At 40.5% G+C, this 21,288-nt stretch overlaps 1 protein-coding gene across 2 annotated transcripts in view; it reads left to right on the forward strand.

The window, feature by feature from the left end:
* Positions 1–21,288, forward strand: part of PDE3A (phosphodiesterase 3A) — a 209,819-nt gene that overhangs the window by 130,093 nt on the left and 58,438 nt on the right. For both annotated transcript variants that reach the window (XM_057369499.1, XM_057369500.1), the window contains exon 2: positions 7,741–7,791. In XM_057369499.1, coding sequence (XP_057225482.1) covers positions 7,741–7,791 — 51 coding nt within the window. The remainder of the gene's footprint in view (positions 1–7,740; positions 7,792–21,288) is intronic.

A 21,288-nucleotide genomic window follows, 5' to 3' on the forward strand; every position in this document is an offset into this window, starting at 1 on the left:
CTCTAAGTGATTGTTGGTAAATTCTGGCTGTGGCTGAGGTGGGAGGGTATCAGAGTACTGTGCCCACAGGTTTTATCTYACCAGTATGGATATTTTCCTTTGAGGCTTTGGTTTTCATGACTGTGCTCAGAATGGGAAAGTGAGTATTTGGAAAATTTGGTGAACACTTTTGCTTGTGGATTACTAGCTCACTAGATCAATATGCCTGTTATTAATCTACCAGATCAGTTCAAGGGGATAAGAAATCTACTTGTGACCAGCTTGATTGTCTTACYCATTTATTCTGAAATTAAATATCCAGATTAAGATCATTAGTTAAGGAAGCCTTTGTTAAAAAATCTGCTCTACATCTGCAAGTAGCTCTTTGTGTGGCATCCATCCTTGAGGATCACGGAAGAATAAGAATTACTTACAAAAAGAAAAAAAMCAACAAAATAAAAAAGGACAAAAAGCCAACCAACACCACCTCCTCCCTCTTTCCCTCCCCCACAAAAAAAGAATCAGGTCTTTTCTCTATTTTACTACAGCTCTGCCTCCCAAACCTGTTGTTTAAAATCCTCTTTGATGTGTGAAGGATTAATAGAGACCTGAGAAATTCAATGGTAGGAGTGAAAATAATAGAAACACGCATGGATTTGTTTTACTACTGTCATCTGTTTAAGTAGTTGTGACAAAAATTTGTATAAAACCAGATACAGGGTGTGGAGGTGGATATTCCTGTGCCTTTTCTTTTTCCCACCCACAGGTTTCTTTATTTCCCAGTTCCTTCACATTCTGTGAAGTTAAACCTGCTSCTTTTCAGGGGTGGTGTGGAGCGAGGGGCACCGTAGCTGCCAGTTTGCTGTGTCACACATCTCCGTGTCCCCTGCCCCTGTAAGGGAGCCAGGCTCCCTGAAGAAGCCAGATGCAGTTTATTGTCTGGAAATACGAAGGTCACGCTGCCATGAGGAATCCTCCAAAACACAGCTCCTGCTGTCTCTCCAGTGCCAGGGATGAGCTCACTCCTTTGGAGCCGAGTCCCTGCTTAAGTGCTTGGGGCAGTTTATTTGCTGTACCTGTGGGACAGTCCCTGCTGCTGCCTTTTGGGTTGTCCTATGTGCTGCTGATCCCTCCCATTTGCCTCCCCTCAGCCTTGCTCCACCTTGTTTGCCCCATTTTCCCATTCCCTGCCGCAGCAGCTCATTATCCTGCTCTCAGTGTCAGTGGAGTTTGTGCCTGGTTCACAAGTGTTCTGTGTAGCCTCTGGCCATGCTGTGCTTCGTTGCTTGTCCTCCCAGCCAGGTTCTGCGAGGGAAGGATGCAGCAGCTCCCTCCAGGACTTCCAGCTTCCCCAGGGCAGCAGCTTCAGAGGACTCTGTCCTGGCATGGGGCTGATCCTGCAGGGAAGCCATTCCCTGCATCTCCTCTCCAGACCCATTGTACCTCACTGCGCCCGCTTCCAATTCAAAACAATGCCAAGTTCTAAAGCATTTCTGCCTCTGCTTTGGTTTAAAAATCTTATCTCTGCTKCTAGCTGTTCAGCAGCCCAGAGACCTTTGAAACAACATTTTTGATTAGGAAGCAGCGGAATGGCTCTTAAATGGTCACCCCCATTTATTAATTTGGTTGGTTTGTTGTGGTGAGTTATTTTGTTTGGGGGTTTGGATTGGGTTTTTTTTTGGAAGTTAAATGTGAGGCCTTAGTGATTTGCTGGGCTGTGAGACGTTGGGACCATTTGGATGGAGAGTTTCCACAGTGGCAGTGATGGCACAAGCACACAGATCCCACATCGGGGTGAAGAGCACGGCTCTGACATCCCATGCTTTGTGCTGACCCTGGGAGATGGTCAGGGGTTGTGGAAAAGGGGTTGTTTTTCCAMATACTGGAGCCCTTTGCTGTCCTTGTGTCACACGTGGCTGTGTGTGGTCACTCCCACCCCGCAGCAAGGAGAGCATCTGTGAGCTTTGGATGCCCTCAGGGCAAGGTGCACCTCTGCCATGTGCTGGAGAAGGTGGTCAGTGCAGCCATGCAGTTGCTCCCCTGTTACATTATTAGGATCTGGCCATGGTGAATCTCAGCAGCTCCAGCCTGCTTAGCTACTCCTGCTGACGGTGTCCAAATTGCCCTCCCTAGATCGATTGAGTCAGTAAATCATCTCATTTCTCTTGATTACTGTGAAAATGCAGGGGACAGTCTATTGGATAGAAGGAATCCTACTCAAAATAGCATGTGCAAAAACACCTTGTTGGTTTATGTGCGACCTGACTCCTGCATGTTTGTAAAAAATAAATGTTTCCTTTAATATGTAATCAAGGAAATAATTGGTGCTTTCTCTTTTTTTTTTTTTTTTTTGGTACTGAAAAAGGAACTTATTGGGAACATTTTGTGCCTACATGCTGGTAACAAACAGTGTCTTATTACCAGTGGAAATATGATCCTGACTGGAGCATGGCTAATACCCATTCAGTCAGAGACTATGGATCATACTGGGCCCCATTCAGCACAAGCTGTAAGGAGGCAGTGTCGGAGAACTCAACAGTGAGACAGTGTTTCACATCCTCAACATGCCCATTCAACTAAACCCCTTCCAAAGAGGGAAGATGTTATGCTCGTGTTTAAATAGAGGCTCTGCTATTTTGGTGATGGTTGAACCCAGGTGCCAGCCTCTTTGGATAATCCTATCTTGCTCTTCTGGATGCTGAATCTCAAATATAAACAACTCTTGAAGCTGCTGGCTACCACCCAGCCAAAACTTCTCATAATCTCATTGGTAATTAATGTTTGCCACTGCTAAATGCTCTAAATCCAAGTGGCAAAAAGGAGGCGTTTTTGCAGATTCTCAGCTGTTTGTGAGAGYTCAGGCTACCCTATTAATGAATCACAGCCAGTCCAGCAGGGAATGTTGGATGCAAGTGTTTGGCTCCCAGTCACAGATGGGGCAGAGGAGCCGTTTCTCTCACATTCCTGTGTTTTGCTTTATGTTCACCTTTCACTAGAGAGAGCAGAACTCTTTTCTGTTCACTATAATGGAAATGGGGTATCTGGCCACAGTCTCAATCTGTAACATCCAAGGGAAAGAGCCAGCGAGCTGGGGCAAGGTCCTCACMTGCATGTGGACTATGTGATCCTGCTGAAGTCTTTTTGATCCCATTTATTGTCTTTAGGGACTGCTAGCTGATTTAGCTCACTTTTGTCATCACCATCTAATTGTTTTTATGACAGTAAAAGTGTTGTGTATGTGTAAATATGTGTCGAAAAAAAATCCAGAATAATAGACTATAATCTGAATAGCATTAGAATAGATTTTGAATTGATTTAAAGGCTTTTATTAAACACCAAATATAACTATTTCATTGGTCCTTTTAAGTACTTACAAGGAAAAGATCTGCTCATTCCCTCTAATGAGACTGAGTGTCATATTTGCTTTAACAAAACAGTCCATGTGGTTTCAAAATTCTGAGGACTCCCTCCCCTTCCAAAGAATATACTGCTTGGATTTTGAATATTGGGTTTTGTTCCTGACTTGTGTCCAGCTGGGGAGGTCCCTATAATATGATTATGCCTTTTCTATTTTCCTGAGTGATTTTTGGGGTTGGGTTTTTTGATCGGTTTTGTTGAAGGTTTTTTTAATCTTGTTTTTTTTTTCTTTCAAGCCATTGCATAGCTAGCAGTATTGCTTTTTCAAGGGTGCCAAAACCAAGAGCCTGGGCCAGAAAAGATTATTTAGGGGAAAAGCAGGACTTAGAAACAGCTGAAAAGGTTAAAATTGTCATTTTTTACTTTCTGTCTTTTTAAAAAAAAAAATTTCTTTAGATCTTCTACAATATGTGTGGGTCACATTTTCCTGCAGTTCTCTAATATTAAGGAGGCTTAGAATTATGGTTTATGAATTTTAATGAAAGTTGAGATCCTTATGTAATCATTTGCTGAGGCTTTAATTAAATAACCAAATAGGAGAAGAACTGCATTTAGAGAGGCGAGGGCTGAAGATGCTAATTTTTAAATGGCTTTGTTCTACTTTAACATGGCTATCTCAGATATCTAGTGTAGACAGTCCTTTATAACATTCCTTACACCTTTGAAGGTGTTGTTGCATTAGTGAACATGAGTTTTAAAACCACAAGCCTAGAATCTTCATGGTGTTTGTAGCAAAATCCTGAAATTTAGAGCATAGGCCACCACCCTATATCTTTAAATGATGATGACCCCCTTTCTATCTGTGATTRGGGTTTTGGTATTGGGGTCTGTTCTATTGCTGCCTCCTCTTCCACTGACAGTCCTCACCCTCAGCTGGAATGGGGGAGGGTTTTCCCTAGAGACCTGTAAGGCAGTTATTAGGGTAGAATCAGCCAGTTGGTTTTAGTAAAGCCCGTGTTTTTGTGCATTCCTGAACATGCAAGATTTGTTCTTGTTGCTAAAAGCTGCTTTCATCTGTAAGTATTAAAACTGTCAGAGATGGGTTTCCAGGACAGTTTCAGATGAAATATAAAGTAGCTCCTTTTCTTCTGAGAGAGACTGCATGTATATGAGCTGTGTGGGAGTTTGATTTCAGTTTCATCCCTCCTTTTCTGCTGCTGGTACACTTAGCCKTAGTTGTCTGGTCAGTAAAAATAATAAATTTGATGCTCTGAGGCTGTTWATCATCGCTCTGGACCAAATTGATTCCAGAGAACTTTCAGAGGAGGTGGTGGGGTCTGGAGCAAACCCATCTGTTAGTGATAAACATAAATCCCCCAGCTTCTAAATGCGTTTTTATGTCCGTATCTCTGTTTGCATGCATGCACCAATTAAACAGTATATTATTTTCTTTTTCCATGACTTCAGCAGGTTGACTCACTCAAGTATTTATGCACACGCTCTGTTTTTCCGGAGTGTAGTTGGTTTGTTGTTTGGTTTGGGTTTTTTGTTGTTTGTGGGCTATTGTTTGGTTTTGGGTTTTGTTTTTGCTTTTAATTCTGTTTTCGTCTTTTGATTTCTATCCAGCTTGTGGAAATCCACCAGGTGACTTCCACCTAGGCCAATAGTTCAGACATACTTGCTTTCCTCCATTTCTGGTTATCATGCTGCAGCATTTACTGTTTGTCTCCATGAAAAGAAAATCAGGTTCAGAATTAATTGAGCAGAGTGGTGCTTGTTGAGCTAAAGGGTGTCACACTGGGGCAATGATCCCTTTGTAGGATGCTGGCCTGGAAGAGATTTTGTTACAACCTGTGGGTCATTTTTCTTTCTCTCWTAAAGCTTGAGGGCTTTTTGTGTGSTATCCTTTTCATTTTTCATTCCTTCACTCCTTTGTTACTAGGGACTACTATATGCCAAGAATATTCTAGCATGAGATGAGCGCAGTTTTTTTAGATTATGAGGGAGAAATATATTTGAAAGCCAAGTAAGATTTCATAAAAATGGGAGGAAAAGGTTGGCTTCATGGGTCATGTATTTGACTATAATGCTTGAAAACAGCCTCTCGGTTTCACCTGGTGACAGCCACAGTTCATGTCACTCAGCAGAACATGCTGGCACAGTGAGAGAGAACAGTGGTGTGGAAGTTGTTTTATACTGGGAATAGTGGATTTATCAGCAAAATACAAACATGGCTGATTCCACCAAGGCACCTTTGCAGAGAAATTAAATTGGGCAAGGGCTGTATAATTTGCTATGAGGAATTTCCTCATAAAATGGTGACAGAACAAGAAAGGGGTTGGTTCCAATGAATTTGTGACTGCTTCCCTGGTGACTTTGGCTTCTCCTCTGTAGGTGATGTTGGTAGCTGGATACTGGGAAATGGAGCACGGATGAGTTGTTACAGCCTTTGGACTCACTTTTCTCTATAGCATTAGCTGCTGCTAAARCATCCAGTCTGTGGAGCACCCCAGGACTGCCTGCACGTGGTGGAGAGGCAGGATTGGAGATGAGGAAGCAAAAGGCACCTGCAAGGGGAGGAGGAGGAGGAGTGGCGGAGCAGAGCATCCCTCCAGTAGAGAGTTGGCTGKGGGGCGGAAAACTCACTGTGAGGATGGGAAGAGCCAGGCAAGAGCAGGGATCAGGAGGAACAAACTGTGCCTGGAGGTGAATGAATGTTTAGAGGAATTGATTTAGATGTGAGGATTAGTGGTGATCACCCTGGCACACATTGGTCTGGTTTCCTGGGCCTGGCTGGACTGGGAGCATCCCTACACATGGGAACAGTAACTCCAAGCCTGACTTGTGACTGCACCCCTTCTTTTTGGTGGTAGTAATAAAGCATCTTTTCCCTGTTCTGTGAGCAATGGAGCATTCTGTGAGGGTCGGAGCATGAAAAACCTGGCAGTGGGATCTCATGCTGCAGTTGGGTTTGAAAGCAGTGTGTGCTCTGCCAGGTGTCTGTAAAGCCTGGAGAAYCACCGTGGCCATGGCCAGGCCTGTAACATTAATCCTTTTTTCTTAATTGTGAGGCTCACTTTTTGTGCTCATTCCACTGATAGGAACCTGTAGGTAAAGATATCCCTTATCACGCTGGGAATGGCAGGTGGTCAGACTCAAGCTAAATTAATTTTCCTTTAGCCAAGCAAATTAAGAAAGCAGGAGTTACTTCCTCCCAAGGCACAGGGGCTGAGGAGTAAAACTGAATAAGTTTTTTTGGTCCAGAGGAGCAGAAGCCACAGAGGAAGGACAGGCATGAGGGTTTTGACTCTTTGAAACATATAACCTTTGGTAGATGAGCTTTTCATAGTTTTTGCACACCAGTTGTTTAGTTTCATGAACTTCAAAGCTCTACTTCATGCAGTAATGGAGAACAAATGGGGAAACCCAGCACAGCACAGTGTTTCCACCAATAGTACATGGAAAATAGCAAATAATTGCAGTAATGMGGGGGCCAGCCACAAGGCTGTATCAGGTAAAAAAATGTGACATTTCTGATTTTTGATACCTATCTGCATGTCTGGTTTTTCTCAAGTTGTGGAGGTAGATTTTTGTAAGTAATAACTTTAAAAGAGGGGGCCCTTAGAAAAGGAGAGGATAAGTAGAACGGTTGAAGGAGAAGATAAAAATCTCACCATAGGAGATACATGTGGCTTTCCTCATTTTTCAAAGTAGTTTTAAACTCTTGTCCTGGGATGAGTGTTTTGAAAGCATGTTCTGTGATAAGTGTAGGTTGTAAATCTTGCCTACCTCTGAACTGGGAGAAGGCAWTTCCTTTGGGAAAGAATGTTGGGAAAAATGAGCAAGAAAATGTTCATGACTGTAACTCATTACATGTCACATTAACCCTCCTGTCTTTCATTCATATATTTTTATATTTGTATTAAGCAATGCTTGTGTGTGTGTAGGCGCAAACAATGCCCAGAAGAAATCCCTAAGTAGCTGTGAAAAAAAAATCCCCATAACTGGGTGGTAGAACAGATTTAAAGCTCTTGCTAATTATTATGGCTGATATGAAACATCCATTGCTGTTTAATCAAATGTCCCCTGGTTTTGGTAATCTCCTCATTGATATGTCAGCTGTCCTTTTTCCARATCAGTATTAAACATTTGGCTAAAGCTGAATTTCTGGCAGTGGGTTTTTTATTGACACGAGCAGTGTTGTGATGTGTTTTGGTTCTGAATGTGAAGSTACAATGTTATGTGGCTTCGTTACAAAGCTAAAATTGGTGTGAAATAAATCATAAAACTAAATCTGTGTATTTCTAAGAAAATGTGTAATAATAAAATATAAAARCATGAATGTTTCAATTAAAACTAATGGGTGCAATTTATCACTTACCTCTGMTTTTCTTTGTTTTTCAGCTCATGGGGCATTCTGAATGGGATCACAAACGAGGACCCAGAGGCTCACAGGTCAGTTGCTCAGTATTTTGTCTTTGATTTTGGCTTTTGCTACGTTTGAGGCATCCAAGCAAGTTTTCCATCTGAGATTGTCAGAGTTGTTAATTTTGTGAATATGTGCAGGGTTGGAGCAATGAAAAAAAAAAAAAGCATAAAACCCTGACAGCTTTCATTAATATAATTTTTGAGCTGTAATTCAAACAGATGATCCTGAGAGAGCTGAATCATCCAAGAGAAAATGTTTTTCAGTAGCAGAAAGATGKATTAAATGTATGGAGAAAGCATTTCTTACTCAGCTGTCTCCATCAGCAATTTCAAATAATGTGTGTATGCTTTGTTTGGTTTTTTGTTGTTTGTTTTTTTTTTAAACCTGACAAACTTGCAAAATTTGGAGGGTCCTCTCACCATGAATCTTTTCATTATTGACCAAGGTGTTAGAACTGTGTGGGGAGGTTCAGGAAAACCACATGTGGCCACTGGTTTGCTCCTGACCACTCATTGGAAGGAAATTATGCCAAGAGCATTAATGGTATCACAGTGATAGGTTTTAAAATTGTCTACAGAACTGCAGTTGCTGCAAATGAAACATTGCTGCCAATATTGATATCCAGGAATTTTTCTGCTTGGGTAAAATAATCTTTTCCATCAAGTGTTGAAAATACATAAATTTCATTTAGAGAGAAAAATTTCATTAGAGAGAAGAAAATACGCCTTAATTATTTCACTGTAGCTTTAGATTCTCCCTTTTACATGACTCTGAAAATTGTCTCGATAGGAATGCTATTAAACCTAATTTAAGTAGTTCCTTGAAAGGTTAGCAGAAATTAAGGTCCTGATTTTTGCATGTAATAAAAATACTAGAAAAAAGACCTGTTGTATCCTTTTGTGATTCAGTTGCATTATTGCCAGTTTGTCTTTTAAAGAATGCAGCTGTTGTAAAAAACAAGATCTTGCTGAAAAATTAGGATGAGTGATGTGTTAGTTATACTTAAACACCTTAMAACATAAAAGGAAAAAGAAAAGGTGAAACCACTCATTTGCCATAGGGTAAAACTAAAATCCACACATGAACTCATAACATTATTCTACAAAGACTCATTAAAAAACTCAGATTCAGTGAAGGTTTGTTTGTTTTTTGGTTTTTTTTTTAAGATCTGGTAGGTTTTCTATGGAATGTGCTGAAACATGAGGGGAAGCTACTACACTGCATGTCATACTGCTTAATGAAAACGTGGAAGGCACGTTCCTTTCCTGCACGTAGGAGTTAAATGCAAAGTGCTGTAGTTACAGGTGGGGATGGATGTCGAGTGAAATACAGCGAGGCCCATGGGAATTTCTGTTTGCAGGAGTTTGTCTCGTGATAAGCATCTGCAATTCAATAGAATGTAAATGGCTCAAGTGAAAAAGCTGTCTTTACAATATTTAACTTGCTCATGACTTCTAACCACGACCAACKTTGCACTCCCCTTTAACAGATTGCACACATATGTGTATGTATGTTGTAGGATTCCTTTTCTTTTAGAATAATTATACTATTAAGGCTGCTCTAATTAGATTGAATTATAGGTTGCCTGACAAAGAGAAGTGAGTTCTTGGCTACATACTTGTTGGGGGTTTTTTTTCCTTTCTTTTTTTCATCCCTGAAGACAGCACTGCCTGTTCTAAGTGCTTCATGCTGAGAATTTACTCTGTGGATTTGAAATGAAGCAGGAAGTGCAGAGTGAATTTCACTAGGTTTCATGCTTAATCTTTAAGATTAGTACAGGTTAGAAATAAGAATTTAGGCATGGAACTTCAAAACTGAGTTCCAAATTAAAGAAATTCCTAAATTTCTAGGAATATTTATTCCACCTAAAGAAATAYCTCTCTCTCAAATATATATATGTGCAGTCTGTAGTACCAAATCATGTGAGGGGAAAATATTCATACTCATTTATATTGTTGGCACATGCCACGAGAAAGTGTGACTAGCAGAATTCACCCTTGGAATATTATCTCTCTGCAGAAAAATATGCAAATTGTATTTTAATCRTTCTACTAGAACACAGTACTTGGTACTTCCAAGATCTTTCAGGTGGGGCCCACGGCACGCTTTGTGCACACGTTTTTACRAGGGCTTTTGCATGTGTGGGAGTAATTTGTTGCTCTGTCATCAAGACTTGTTTGGCTTGCTGGAGATGTAGGCGTAGCCCCAGAGTCAGTGGAATCGAGCAGTCGTTCCTCCAGCTTTGTAAGAGAACGATGCTGGAGAGAGAAGCACAGGTCCAGCATTTTTAATTCTCTTTAACTACAAAAGCTCTCAATTATATATCCGAGGTGCTGCGTTTTACCCCTCTAGTTCCTAAGCAACAGCTATTTTCAGATTGAGTGCGTCTGGTGTTGTCTACCTACTCCAGGCTTCTTTCTGCAAGGTAGCTTGTCACTGAAAGCCGGGCTGTTCGCTGCCTCAGCCTTTTGTTGTGGCACTGCAGGGACACAGATGCTTTAGGGAAACAGGAGAAGCTGGGGTGGAACTGGTCTCGACCTCACAGCTCACAAAAACTTGTGTGCATCGGCAAGTTCTGCCATCTACAATGAACAACAGGAGTCAGAAATAAGATTCTTGCCACTGGTTTGGGACAGAAGCCTTTTTCTCAAGTCTGGAATTGCCTCTAGAGCAAATTGAGAATCATGAGCCGGAAATCTCTGTACTTGCTGAAGCGTAGGTGGGAGTCGATTCCCGCTGCTGACCAGGTACTGTGCTCTGGGAATCTGTTGTGTCTCCGTCTGCCCTCTAAAGAAACTCACAGTGATTTAGTCGGGGTGTTGGGGTCCTCTGCATGCAGTGACAACCACCTCATCATTATTTGTCATTTCCAAGATCATTATTTGTCATTTCCAATGCTGCAAAATGTTGGTAAAGCTGATTTTGCAAGAGCATGTGCTAGTGAATGTGGAGGTGCCATGGCAGCCCACTAATGCAGCTGTATTTAACCAACAGARGCTCCCTGTCTCAAAAATGAGACATTTCTAAAGGTTTTAGGAGTATTTTAAACTGAGTGGCTAAGGMAAATTGTAGTCTACTGTTGATGGGTTCCTCAGTGCATGTTTCAGTTGCATTTCATATCTTACCAGTGTATAGAATCACTGAGGCATTGGCAGAACCTCAGCATTTTCAGAGTCATCTTGGTTGATGTGTCATTTCAAACATGTTAACCAAGATGAGAGTAATGCAGATGTAAGCTTCTGCTGGGAAAAAGCAACTATTGTCACCAGAAGTAGGACTAAGATGGGATGGATGAGAGCACAGTGTATTTCCTACATCTTGCTCCAGGCACTCCAAGATTCCCTGATTATTTTTTTTTTTCAATATCTTCCCTGGGTTGTAAAGACAATTAAAAAAATAATTACAGAAATAATAGTGGTGAGCTAACAGCTCCACTCTCTTCTCAATCATAATCCCATMTCAGTTTTCCATTTATAAAGCAGTTGACCACAAAGAGTACTCTTTATCAGTGGAAAAAGGGCAATTATTTGACAGAAAGAAGGATGGACAACAGAAATACCTCCCAGTTTTTGAGAAAGATCCTCCTGTATATTTTAATTAAGAAGGAGAAGGGCAGGGCAGATTACATACTTACATACACTGTTTTATAGGGTTGTCAATTTTAAAGATAAATCATACCACTTGGAACCTGTAGTGATCTCAGGCATATTACTTGTAAAAAAAACAACTCATGCTGCCACATTATTATTCACAATAAAATAGTAAGGCATTGTTGATTAATACAATTTTATTTTATTGAAAGGAATTGAATTGATCCAGATCAGTCTGGCATTCTGAACTCTCCTGGAAAAAAGGGTAAATAAAAGCTCTGTTAGGAAGTGAGTAATTTTCCATCTCGTTTCTGTTACGAAGATGTTGAGACAGTAATGTTATTTCAAATAAAGCTGTATTTCAGCCTCACTTTTCCAGCATTTCCACTGAATTGCTCTAACCCTAGTGTTGCATTGCATCATACATCATATTGTAATACAGTAACTGGGAAAAGTAAATATTCCTCACCTAGGTGTGAGGTGTGCGTGACTGCACTGAGCTGCATTTCAGTTCCATCATCAGTCTCTCAACCCCTCTGGAGGGTTTTACAAGAGGAAAGGAAACTTCCCTGACCCATACACCCCTTTGGGAGAGTGAGAATTCAGTAAGTGATGCACGTAAATCAGTTAACTTGAGCATAGTGTGAGTCTGTAAAGACTGACTGAAGGAAAATGCAGTTATAGTGCAAAATGACAACCCCGAAGAGGCGACTTCCTGAGTGTTTTAGGCTGATCCTGTTGACATGTTATTGTATAAAAATAATACCTCTGCCTTTTGGTGCAAATTCATTCTTTAGCCCTCACAGGGATAGAGTAGCTTACTGTGTTCCAAGCTGACCTTAATAAAATGGTTTTATATTATGATAGATAAGGAGTAACATTGTAGGTTATTTCTCTATTCAGAGTAGATAAAAGATATTTGTGTTAACAAATGACAAAACCCTTCTGAATGGGCTTATTGTATTGCCACCTAAAATAGAAACAAAAACCAACCAAAAAGCTAAAGGAAGGAAATAAAATCAAACTTTCAAAGTGGGATTTTGGCTTGATCTTGCTTCTAGTGTAAAATAATACGGCAGGTCGTACTTTTATGAATGTGGGAGCTGTTAAGTCCTCAGTAGGACTTAAGAAGTCTGATACTCTATTTGAACATACTTTCTGTTTTTTAAAGTTCTTTAGTGATTTTTATTCCTCATCTTGCATACTCTTAATGAAATCAAATGACACTCAGAACTGTGTAGGCAAGGGTGAGCAACCTGAGAAGCAGTGGTGGAGAAGAAACAGGAGTAGTTATGATGTCTATAAACAATATAATTGAGGTTGTTGGTTTGGGGTTTTTTTTTGGTTTTTTTGGAGCTAGTTTGTTATATAACTTTATTTTTGATCTTTTGAGCATTGTTTACGCTCACATCACAGAGGTCTCCATGGTTTCCAGGGYCTGGTATGACAAAGGAATTTTCTGCTCATTGTTTTGTGTTTTATGTGCGTGAAAGAAGGAGGAAAGTAGATTTAAATGTGTACCCTGAAGTGGATAAAAATTTAGTTTTGGTTGATGAAAAATTTCTGATCCACCTGTACATTTTTATATGTGGAGGATATATCTTTATCCTGGTGGTGTTTTRCATGGGTAAATTTAAGCTAAATAGTGATGAATTAATATTATATATTGGTCTCTATTAAACTAACTGTAATATCTCTTAGCTCTCGAATCTTGAGTGGCTTTGCCAATAATTTCAGAAGGAATTACCTTTACATAGCCAAGGAAAGAATTTGTGAATGCTTTTCTTTCTTGTCCATCCAGCTGTTGATTGCTTGAAAGCCTCTCTGAAGTTTCAGTACAGGTTTGGGGGGAAATTCTCCATTAGTTTTATTTGGTGTGCGTGCCTGAGGATCTAGTTTCTTGGACTCATCCTAATTTTTTATTCCTGAGAACCGCAACAGAGAATGCTTTGACTGAATGGTTATGGACTTAAAATGTTGAGGTAACAAGATGACCCAGAGGTGTTAAATATTTGCTGTAATGTTGTTGTTTTTTTCCCCTCTACCTGAAATTCCCTGTAGATTTAATGAGCTGTAGCCTTTGAGCATAAGCTGGTTTTGATACTGGTCCTAAGGCAGGAAAAATCTTCACACATTATCCAGTGATGGCAAGTTTTAATTGTTTCATGGATGAATGTGAATTTAAAATCAGGAGCTGGATTTCTACAAYAATGTAAGAACCACATAACCAATAGCTGCTATGGGGATTTATACAGGAATGRCTGCAGATTGTGAAAGGAATGTCCAATGCAGTTAAATAAAAGCAATAATATTTCTTTAGGAAGGAGTGTGTGCTTACAGCAGTGCAAGCAAGGGTAATGCTTTCTGTCCCATGAAGCCAGCAGTTTGGATTGGGATGRATTAGGATAAAGCCCATGGAGTGGTGCTTCCCTTACCTGGCAGTGATTTACAGCACAGCTGTGCCTAGGGCAGTTTGCATGCACAGTGCAATAYCCTGTTCCTTACCACTGATRTGGTAGATGGGACAAAATTCCATARTCTACAGCCCACAGAAGGTGCTAAGCAGCAAATAAACTCATCCTGATGGAGTCATAACTGGGAAATTACAAACCAAGGGATTTTGTGAGAGAGAGCCTGGGATAACATTACATCATGCAGCCACCATATTCACTGTGGGTTCATGGACAAAGCAGAGTCCTGTAGGGACACGTCACTACAGTGATCCTTGTATCTAACCCAATCCATTTTGCTTTACCTGAAAACAGTTTACACAAAAAAAAMCCCAAATATTTCCTGTTAGGAATGTTTTGTGGGTTTCCACAGTTATTCATTGTTAATAAAACCTCACATTATCCTTTCATTCAGCAGACAAGCTTTCAAAGCTTTAGTGGCAGAGCAGAGATTTGCAGAGTTTGGGATGTTATGAGAAAGAGGCCTCATGGGAGGGTTGTGGGTTGGTTGGAATATGGAGCTGGGGCTGGGGGAGGAGAGTTGCTTTTGCACAGAAGSAAAAGTGCAGAAAGCTGAGTCTGGGATTAAGAAATTATCTAGGAAATACTTCCTTGCTTTCTAATGCAGCAAAGAAGCGATGCAGAGCAGAAAGCTATCTCAGAGGAATGATCTGCCTCAGATCTGGCCTTGCTTCTCTCAGAATGTGGAGTTGAGCCACAGGCAGTAGCTGGGACTGTGGGAGCATTTCTGTTTGTCCTGCAGGCTCTCTACCCTGCTGCTCTGAGGTAAAACAGGATCTGTCATTCTGGCAGTTGTGCCACGGATGATGTGGGTAAACTTCCTTCAACCTTCCACATCCATCACTTGTAGGATGGAGAGAAAACTTTTCAACAGTGGCAGCCACCCTGTGAATCCCCTTTGCTCTCCAGTTCTCTATCCCAAAATGGCTGGCAGTGGGACAGGAGTGGATTGGAAGCTCAATAATTACACTCASTCTCCCACAGCACTACATAACTAAGCAGGAGCCCAACACAAATTTTCAGAAATGTTGCCATTCTTCTTCAAAACCTTTCTCCACCATTAATCCTCCCAGGTTCATAGTGCAAGTCCTGGTGCTAGTCAGACAGTCCCTTTGTGTGAGAGAGAAGCCTGCTGACAGTATTCAAGTTGTATTTTACTTTGTTAAGTGAGTTCCAGTTCAGGGAGGTTGCAATTTGTAGGATCATAGCCATGCTGCAGATCAGTGCAGTTTGGAAAAGGAATAAGCCCTGAAATGCAAAGATGAGTATGAAATCCTATCCTGGTGAAATGACTCCTTGAAGAAGCAGCCTGGTAAGAGTTTAAGCAGTTGTGCATGATGCCATTTGTCTCAGTATTTGGAAAAACAGAGATAGTGGCAGAATTTGATAAATTGTCTTCCCCCCCAGCTTTGCCTTAGAGTGGAGAGTGCACACCACTGGTGTGGKGCAAATATAGATTGACTGTGACTATTTAATTGAGAAGATGGGATTGTGATCTGTCATTTGGAGCACAGGAAGATCTTTTTCCATCTGGGGTGATCAGACTCCTGGAACACCCCTTAATCTCCCTGCATTTCCCTCTCATCACAAGAATATCTTTCTGGCAGTTTTCATAATTTAATTTTCAGCAGTTTTCATAATTTTGGTAATTTATTTGTTTGTTTTCAGAACCCTGGTTTTTATACAGTGTAAGTTTCTGACTACAGCTTATATTTCTCAGTGTCCTCTTTATAAAATTGGAGTCTTGGGGTCTTCAGGATAAGASATTTTGTTCATGTGCTTTATTTGGGTGGTAGATTTTTTTTTGTTTTGKTTTTTGGGGGGCTTGGGGTTATTTTGCTTGTTTTGGGCTTGTGGGGGTTTTATTGGTTTGCTTAGGGCTTTTTTTGTTGTTTTCAGTATTCTAGTTGCGAACTTAGAAAAAATGCTTAGAGCAACAGTTATATTTGTTGGATTTAAGGGAATTTGAAATTTATTGGCATCTGATGGTTAAAGTTGCTGGCTACCTTTAAGACCCATAAACTTACAGACTTTCAGAGAGTTTAGTCCCCTGAAATTCAAGCCCTCTGCTTTAGCACAAGCTAGAATTCTCTGTAATTTTTCAGACTGCAAATTCTCCAAATTGCCAAAATACGGGCATCCATATGCCAGTCTCTGAAACAAAAACTGCAGTGAGAATGTTCTGGGGCCAGAGTGGTGCACCTCAGGAGAGGTTAGTAGTTGATAATGAGTAAACCAGTGTCCATTTGTCTCCTGGAAATGGCTATGCTGGATCAAATTTTCCAAATGCAAGCTAACTGTTGCACAGGGAAATGTCAGTGCAAAAGTTCACAGATTTGAAAAAGCATTAAGCACCTGAAAACGGGTTCTCAGGAAGGAGGCAATGACCAACATAATAATATGGTCYGATAAGTCAGATTAAAATTATTTTGCACTGGGGCTTCTTTGATGATGGAGGAYTACATTTTTGCTCCTGACTACTATGAAAAGCTGGGAGTTGTGCCATAAGCTGTTCTTTTAATTTCCAATAACACCTTAAATTTCATTTACTGTGTATGTGGTTTCAGGTGTTTGTCACCTTCCCAAGCACATTTTTTTAATGCAATTTTTGAAAAATTTTAGGTTCCTGTATCCAGAGATCAACCCAATTATGGAATGAATGTGATTAATGTGCTTAATGAGCAGGGCTTATTCCTCAGTCAGTGTGCTTCCAATGGTATGTTAATAGTAGCATTGCTGGGGGTTGTGGACTGCCCTAACCCTCCTTGAAGAGATTCCATTGTTTTTGGAAGATGACTTCGTTAACGAGTACAAAATGAACTGGCTGATTTCACTCTACAATGGAAACTTCATTTTAAAAGCATTTTTATTAATACTGTCTTGTTTTGGTTTTTCCCCCCAGTGTTTTGTGTTCATACTGGGGAAGATAAGTATGCTGTGACTGCTGCTCTCTGGGATARTTTTAAAGAATAAATAAGTGAAAGTATTTCCGATTGTTCCTTCCTTACAAAAGCACATGTTGAATTCTCTAGTAGCTCATTTTATGGGTTTCCCAGTGGAAAAGCTCATATCTGATCAGCTCTGCTCTCAACAGCAAATGTTCTTTTTCTTGACTTCAGTAGTAAGCTATAATTTTGTTCTRTGTCTGATGGATCAATGCTTGAAATTTCAAAATGAGTTATTGGAGCAGCCTCCTGAGATTCTTGAATAAGCTGGAGTTGGAGTAAATCTTAAAATAAAGTCACAAAAAAGAAAATTTCATGTCAGGTTGGATTTTAGAGATCAAAGTTTCATTGTTAATTGCTCTGCACTGCTCCATTTTCAATACCCGAGTAGCCTTGAATGTTACAAGAGCAGTGCGAATTCTTACAGTCCATAAATGAAGCCTGGAGATTATAAGGTCTTAAATGTGGAGTTCATAATTATTAAGTTGCTGGTCTTTATGCAGGACTAAAAAAGATACTTGTAATGGTGAATAGACAAGCCCTTAGAGGAGAGATAGGGACATCAATTACTCAGCTTCAAAAAAAGTGGGAAAACCCCAAACATTTAGTATGAAAAAGGTATCTTTTTATTAATAACCTGGATAGAGTGCACCCTTAGGAAATTCGCAGATGATGCAGAACCAGGGRTGGTGGTGCTGCTGTTCAGAGGGACAGGCTGGAATCTTACTGRGCTCAACACAACGGGATAAAACCTCCCACACCTGAGGAGAAAAAACTGCAGGCACCAGTACAGACAAGGGGCTGACTGGCTGGGGAACAGCTTGGCACAAAAAGACCTTGGGGGTCCTGGCAGAGCCCAAGCTGAATGTGAGCCGGGACCGTGTCTTTATGGCAAAGAGAGCCAACAGCTCCATCCTGGACTGCACTGGGCATTGCCAGCAGGTCGAGGGAGGTGACCCTTTGATGCAGTTCAGCACTGGTAAGACACATCTGGAGGGGCTGGAACAGGTGTGTGCTCTGCAGAGCAGGGGAGACACAAAAACTGGAGTGTGTCCAAAAAGGGGCCACAAAAGTGATTGAGGGAGTGGAGCATCTGTCACACGAGGAGAGGCTGAGAAAGCTGGGGCTGCTCAGCCTTCAAAAGAGAAGTCTCCAKAGGATCTTATCAATGTTCWTAAATACCTGATGTGAGAGTGAAGGAGATGGAGCCAGAMTATTCTCAGGGGTGCCACTGGACAAGAGGCAATGGGTACAAACTAAAATACAGAAATTCCTGTTTAAAAATTAGAAGGAACTTGTTTACTCTGACAGTGACTGAGCACCAAAATGGGTTACCTGGAGAGGTTATGAAACCTTCATCCTTGAAGATACCCTTTGTTTTCCCCCTACATCTCCCCCCACAAACACACAAAATTCGTGAGGAGGGAAAAAAAGCTGTAGATGGAAAAGGGGAACCAGGAAAAAATCTTTCCAGTGCTGGAGCTATATTAACAACCAGCTACCAAGGTAGTGATTTAAAACATGTAATCACTCCTCAGACTACTGGGATAGTATTTTGGTAGAGACCCAGATAACCTTTCTTTCTGTGTCSAGTAACTTTGCTTCTTAAGCACAAGAGCTCACTTTTCTAAAAATGAGGAAAATATCCTTGTTAATACTCTCTATTATTTTTCTGGTTTCTGAGAAAAAAAAAGAGATTTTCTGTCATGTGCACTTTGGAAAGTTCACATGCTGTTCTCACGTATGTGCCCTCAGTTTCAGAGCAAACCCCAGCATTTTCAGTTTTCACATCAGGGTAGGGGGAACTGAATCTTCAAAGTTAGGTGATGGATATGATAGAAATGTGGAATGGCAATAAGCTTTTGTGTCATATTATCATGGACCAATTTTTATGGGTGTCTAAAAATAAGAACTCTGTGCATATTGAGATTGTGTTTTAGGACTCCTGGAGGGTTTTATGTGCTTGCTTCTTTTAAATTAACAGTTGGAGTTGAGTGAACAATCTGCAAATAATTATTTTAGATTAAGTTCCTCATTAAAATGCAGAATAGAATGGGGGCTTTGCTGACAAGAGAAGCTGCAGTRCTGCTTTCTATTCCTTACAACTCTGTGGGATGTGAAAGTGATGAATAGTGAAGTCAATGATTAGGATCTTCAAGGATCAACATTGCCTTTGAGACAGTTCTGTYTCAGAAYGGCGATTTTGCTGGGATTATGATGTGGCTGCGTTTTCATCACAGAAACAGCCCCTGGATAAAATCACACTGTGGATTTTGACTCATTTCCATCCAGATAGGAGTTGTTAAAATGCATGATTGTACGTGGGGTTCCTGTGTGTAGCTGCCACTTCTGCCTTACAGATGTCAGGTTTGGTTTTTGAGCTGCTGCTGATTGCAGCATCGATGATGGATGCTGCTTGGTGCTGGTGGCAGAGCAGCACAAGGCACAGTGTGTCTCGCATTTTCTGGAGTAAATCTCTTAATCTCTTGATGTGAGGTATCCCTTTGGCTTTGGACTGCATAGACAGTGCATTCTTTCAAGATTCTGATGCTCTTTCTACGCTTCCCAACACCGAGACTTWAAGTTGGGAAGAAGAAACTGGAAAAGTTATGCAACTGGGCACTGGATTCCTGAGATGCTCGAGGTCCCGGGGATGTGCTATTTTTGTTGCTGAAGGCATTTGAAAAAATGTACTTCCAACATTTTGTTTTGGAATTATTGCTGGAGTTCTGAAGTCCAGGAATTTTTAGCAAGTCCTCACCATAGGAGCAGAAAGAAACAAATCCAAGATATTTTAATATGGCACACATAGTTCTGCTGTTGCCAAAGGGAAGTGCTCGACTTAAATGTCAAGACAATGTTAGCAACAACTGACCCCAGAGAAATGAGCTGGGGATCCCAGTCTRGCTTCTAATGGTAGAGTGTCTTTCACTGAAAATTCTACCTCAGTTTTTCAGGGTGTGGGAGGTGTTTATGGATGTGGAAGCTGCACTCTTCTTGTTTCTTCAAGTCAGGTTTYTTGGAGTCCTTGCAGCAGAGTAGATGAACCTTCCCTGGTCAGTATCTCTTGTGTGTGCTCCAGAAGRAGCCACTTGAGGTGGCAGTCACACAAAGGCACAGAACAATTTCTGAGTCAGCCTTTTCTTCTGGTAGTGTTTCAAAGTGTGCCTCCTATTTATCTTTAATTAGAAATTGCTGTCTCTTGCTATCACTACCTTTATTAGGGTCATAATTAGGCACTGCTATTTTACCTGATGTGGTTCTTCCCATCATCTCACTTCATCTCATCTGCAGGAGTGTTGTCTGTTTTCTCTCACTTGCCTGATCACAAGTATGAAGCCAACTACTTAGAATCTGTCACATTCATATTCCCTGCCATGTTGGAATAACATGTGGCCATTACCATGAAATATTAATTTACCTGAGATTTATCTGTAAATTTCTCACAGTGCCATAATATTTTCCGTGCATGTTGATCATAGGTCTGGCTTAGTTGCAATTTTTTTGGCTCAGTAACATGACTGTTATTTTTCCAGATATTACTGCAGAATGTCCATCTTGACTGCTTATTCCATTTCAGCTGTAATGGCTGCCTAGTCCTTTATGGACACTGCTGTGTACTCTGTCCAGACTGGCWTCCAGACATGTTTTCAGCTGACCAGGCTGCATGTCAGTGTTTAGAAACTTATCTCCATCTCCACATTTGATAATATATTTCTTCTGTATTAGGGACTTGTGTCTCCTTCTTTAAATTTTTCCTTCCTGACTTCTAATTTTTCAGTCATCAGAACCCAAGTATAGAGACCTTCCTTCCTCTCAATTCCCTCACAGATTCCTTTCAGGCCTCTTTTCTGTCATCTGGCTCTGTGTAGACCCTCAAATCCAAGCAAAGTTGTCTCAGCCTTGCCAACCTTTTGTTTTCCTTTTGCAGCATTTCTGATATGGAACTTTATCCATCCACAAAATGAGGTCCGGGTTCTCAGTATTAAACCGTAATCCCTGCAACATCCATTGCTTTGATATTTTAAGAAAATGCCTTTTTCAGTTCAGGGAAAAAACCTTCAGATTTTTTCATTATTCATGTCCATCTGTTAGTACTTTTAACAATTTAATCTGCTCTCATCAGAGCTTATATATATCTTTCAATTTTTATCCTGTTTCTAAACTCACCACCTTCAGTGTGTCATTTGACAGGATCATCACCTAATGATTCTCTCTAAATCAGGAAAATAAAAGATGAGTGTCTGAAACTTCTTTATAACTTCATTTTATTTCTGATGAGCTTTAGTATTTGTGGTGGGTTTGGTTTTGTTGGTTTTTTGTTGTTTGATTGCTTTTTTAAATTTTTTTTTCTTTCTTTTGTTGCCATTACATTTTATAAGCCAAAAATCCTGTGGCCTTTTTGCATGAAATTCTCTGGTCTTACTTGAGACTAATGATAATTTAAAAACTTAAAATTTGCCCTCATAGTACTATAACTTTTTTACTATTGTTTTTAAATCAGGTTACAGAAAATG

The sequence above is a fragment of the Malurus melanocephalus genome, unplaced genomic scaffold, assembly GCF_030028575.1.
Source record: "Malurus melanocephalus ecotype Western Australia unplaced genomic scaffold, MMel_1.1 scaffold_112, whole genome shotgun sequence".
In the NCBI taxonomy this organism is placed as follows: Eukaryota; Metazoa; Chordata; class Aves; order Passeriformes; family Maluridae; genus Malurus; species Malurus melanocephalus.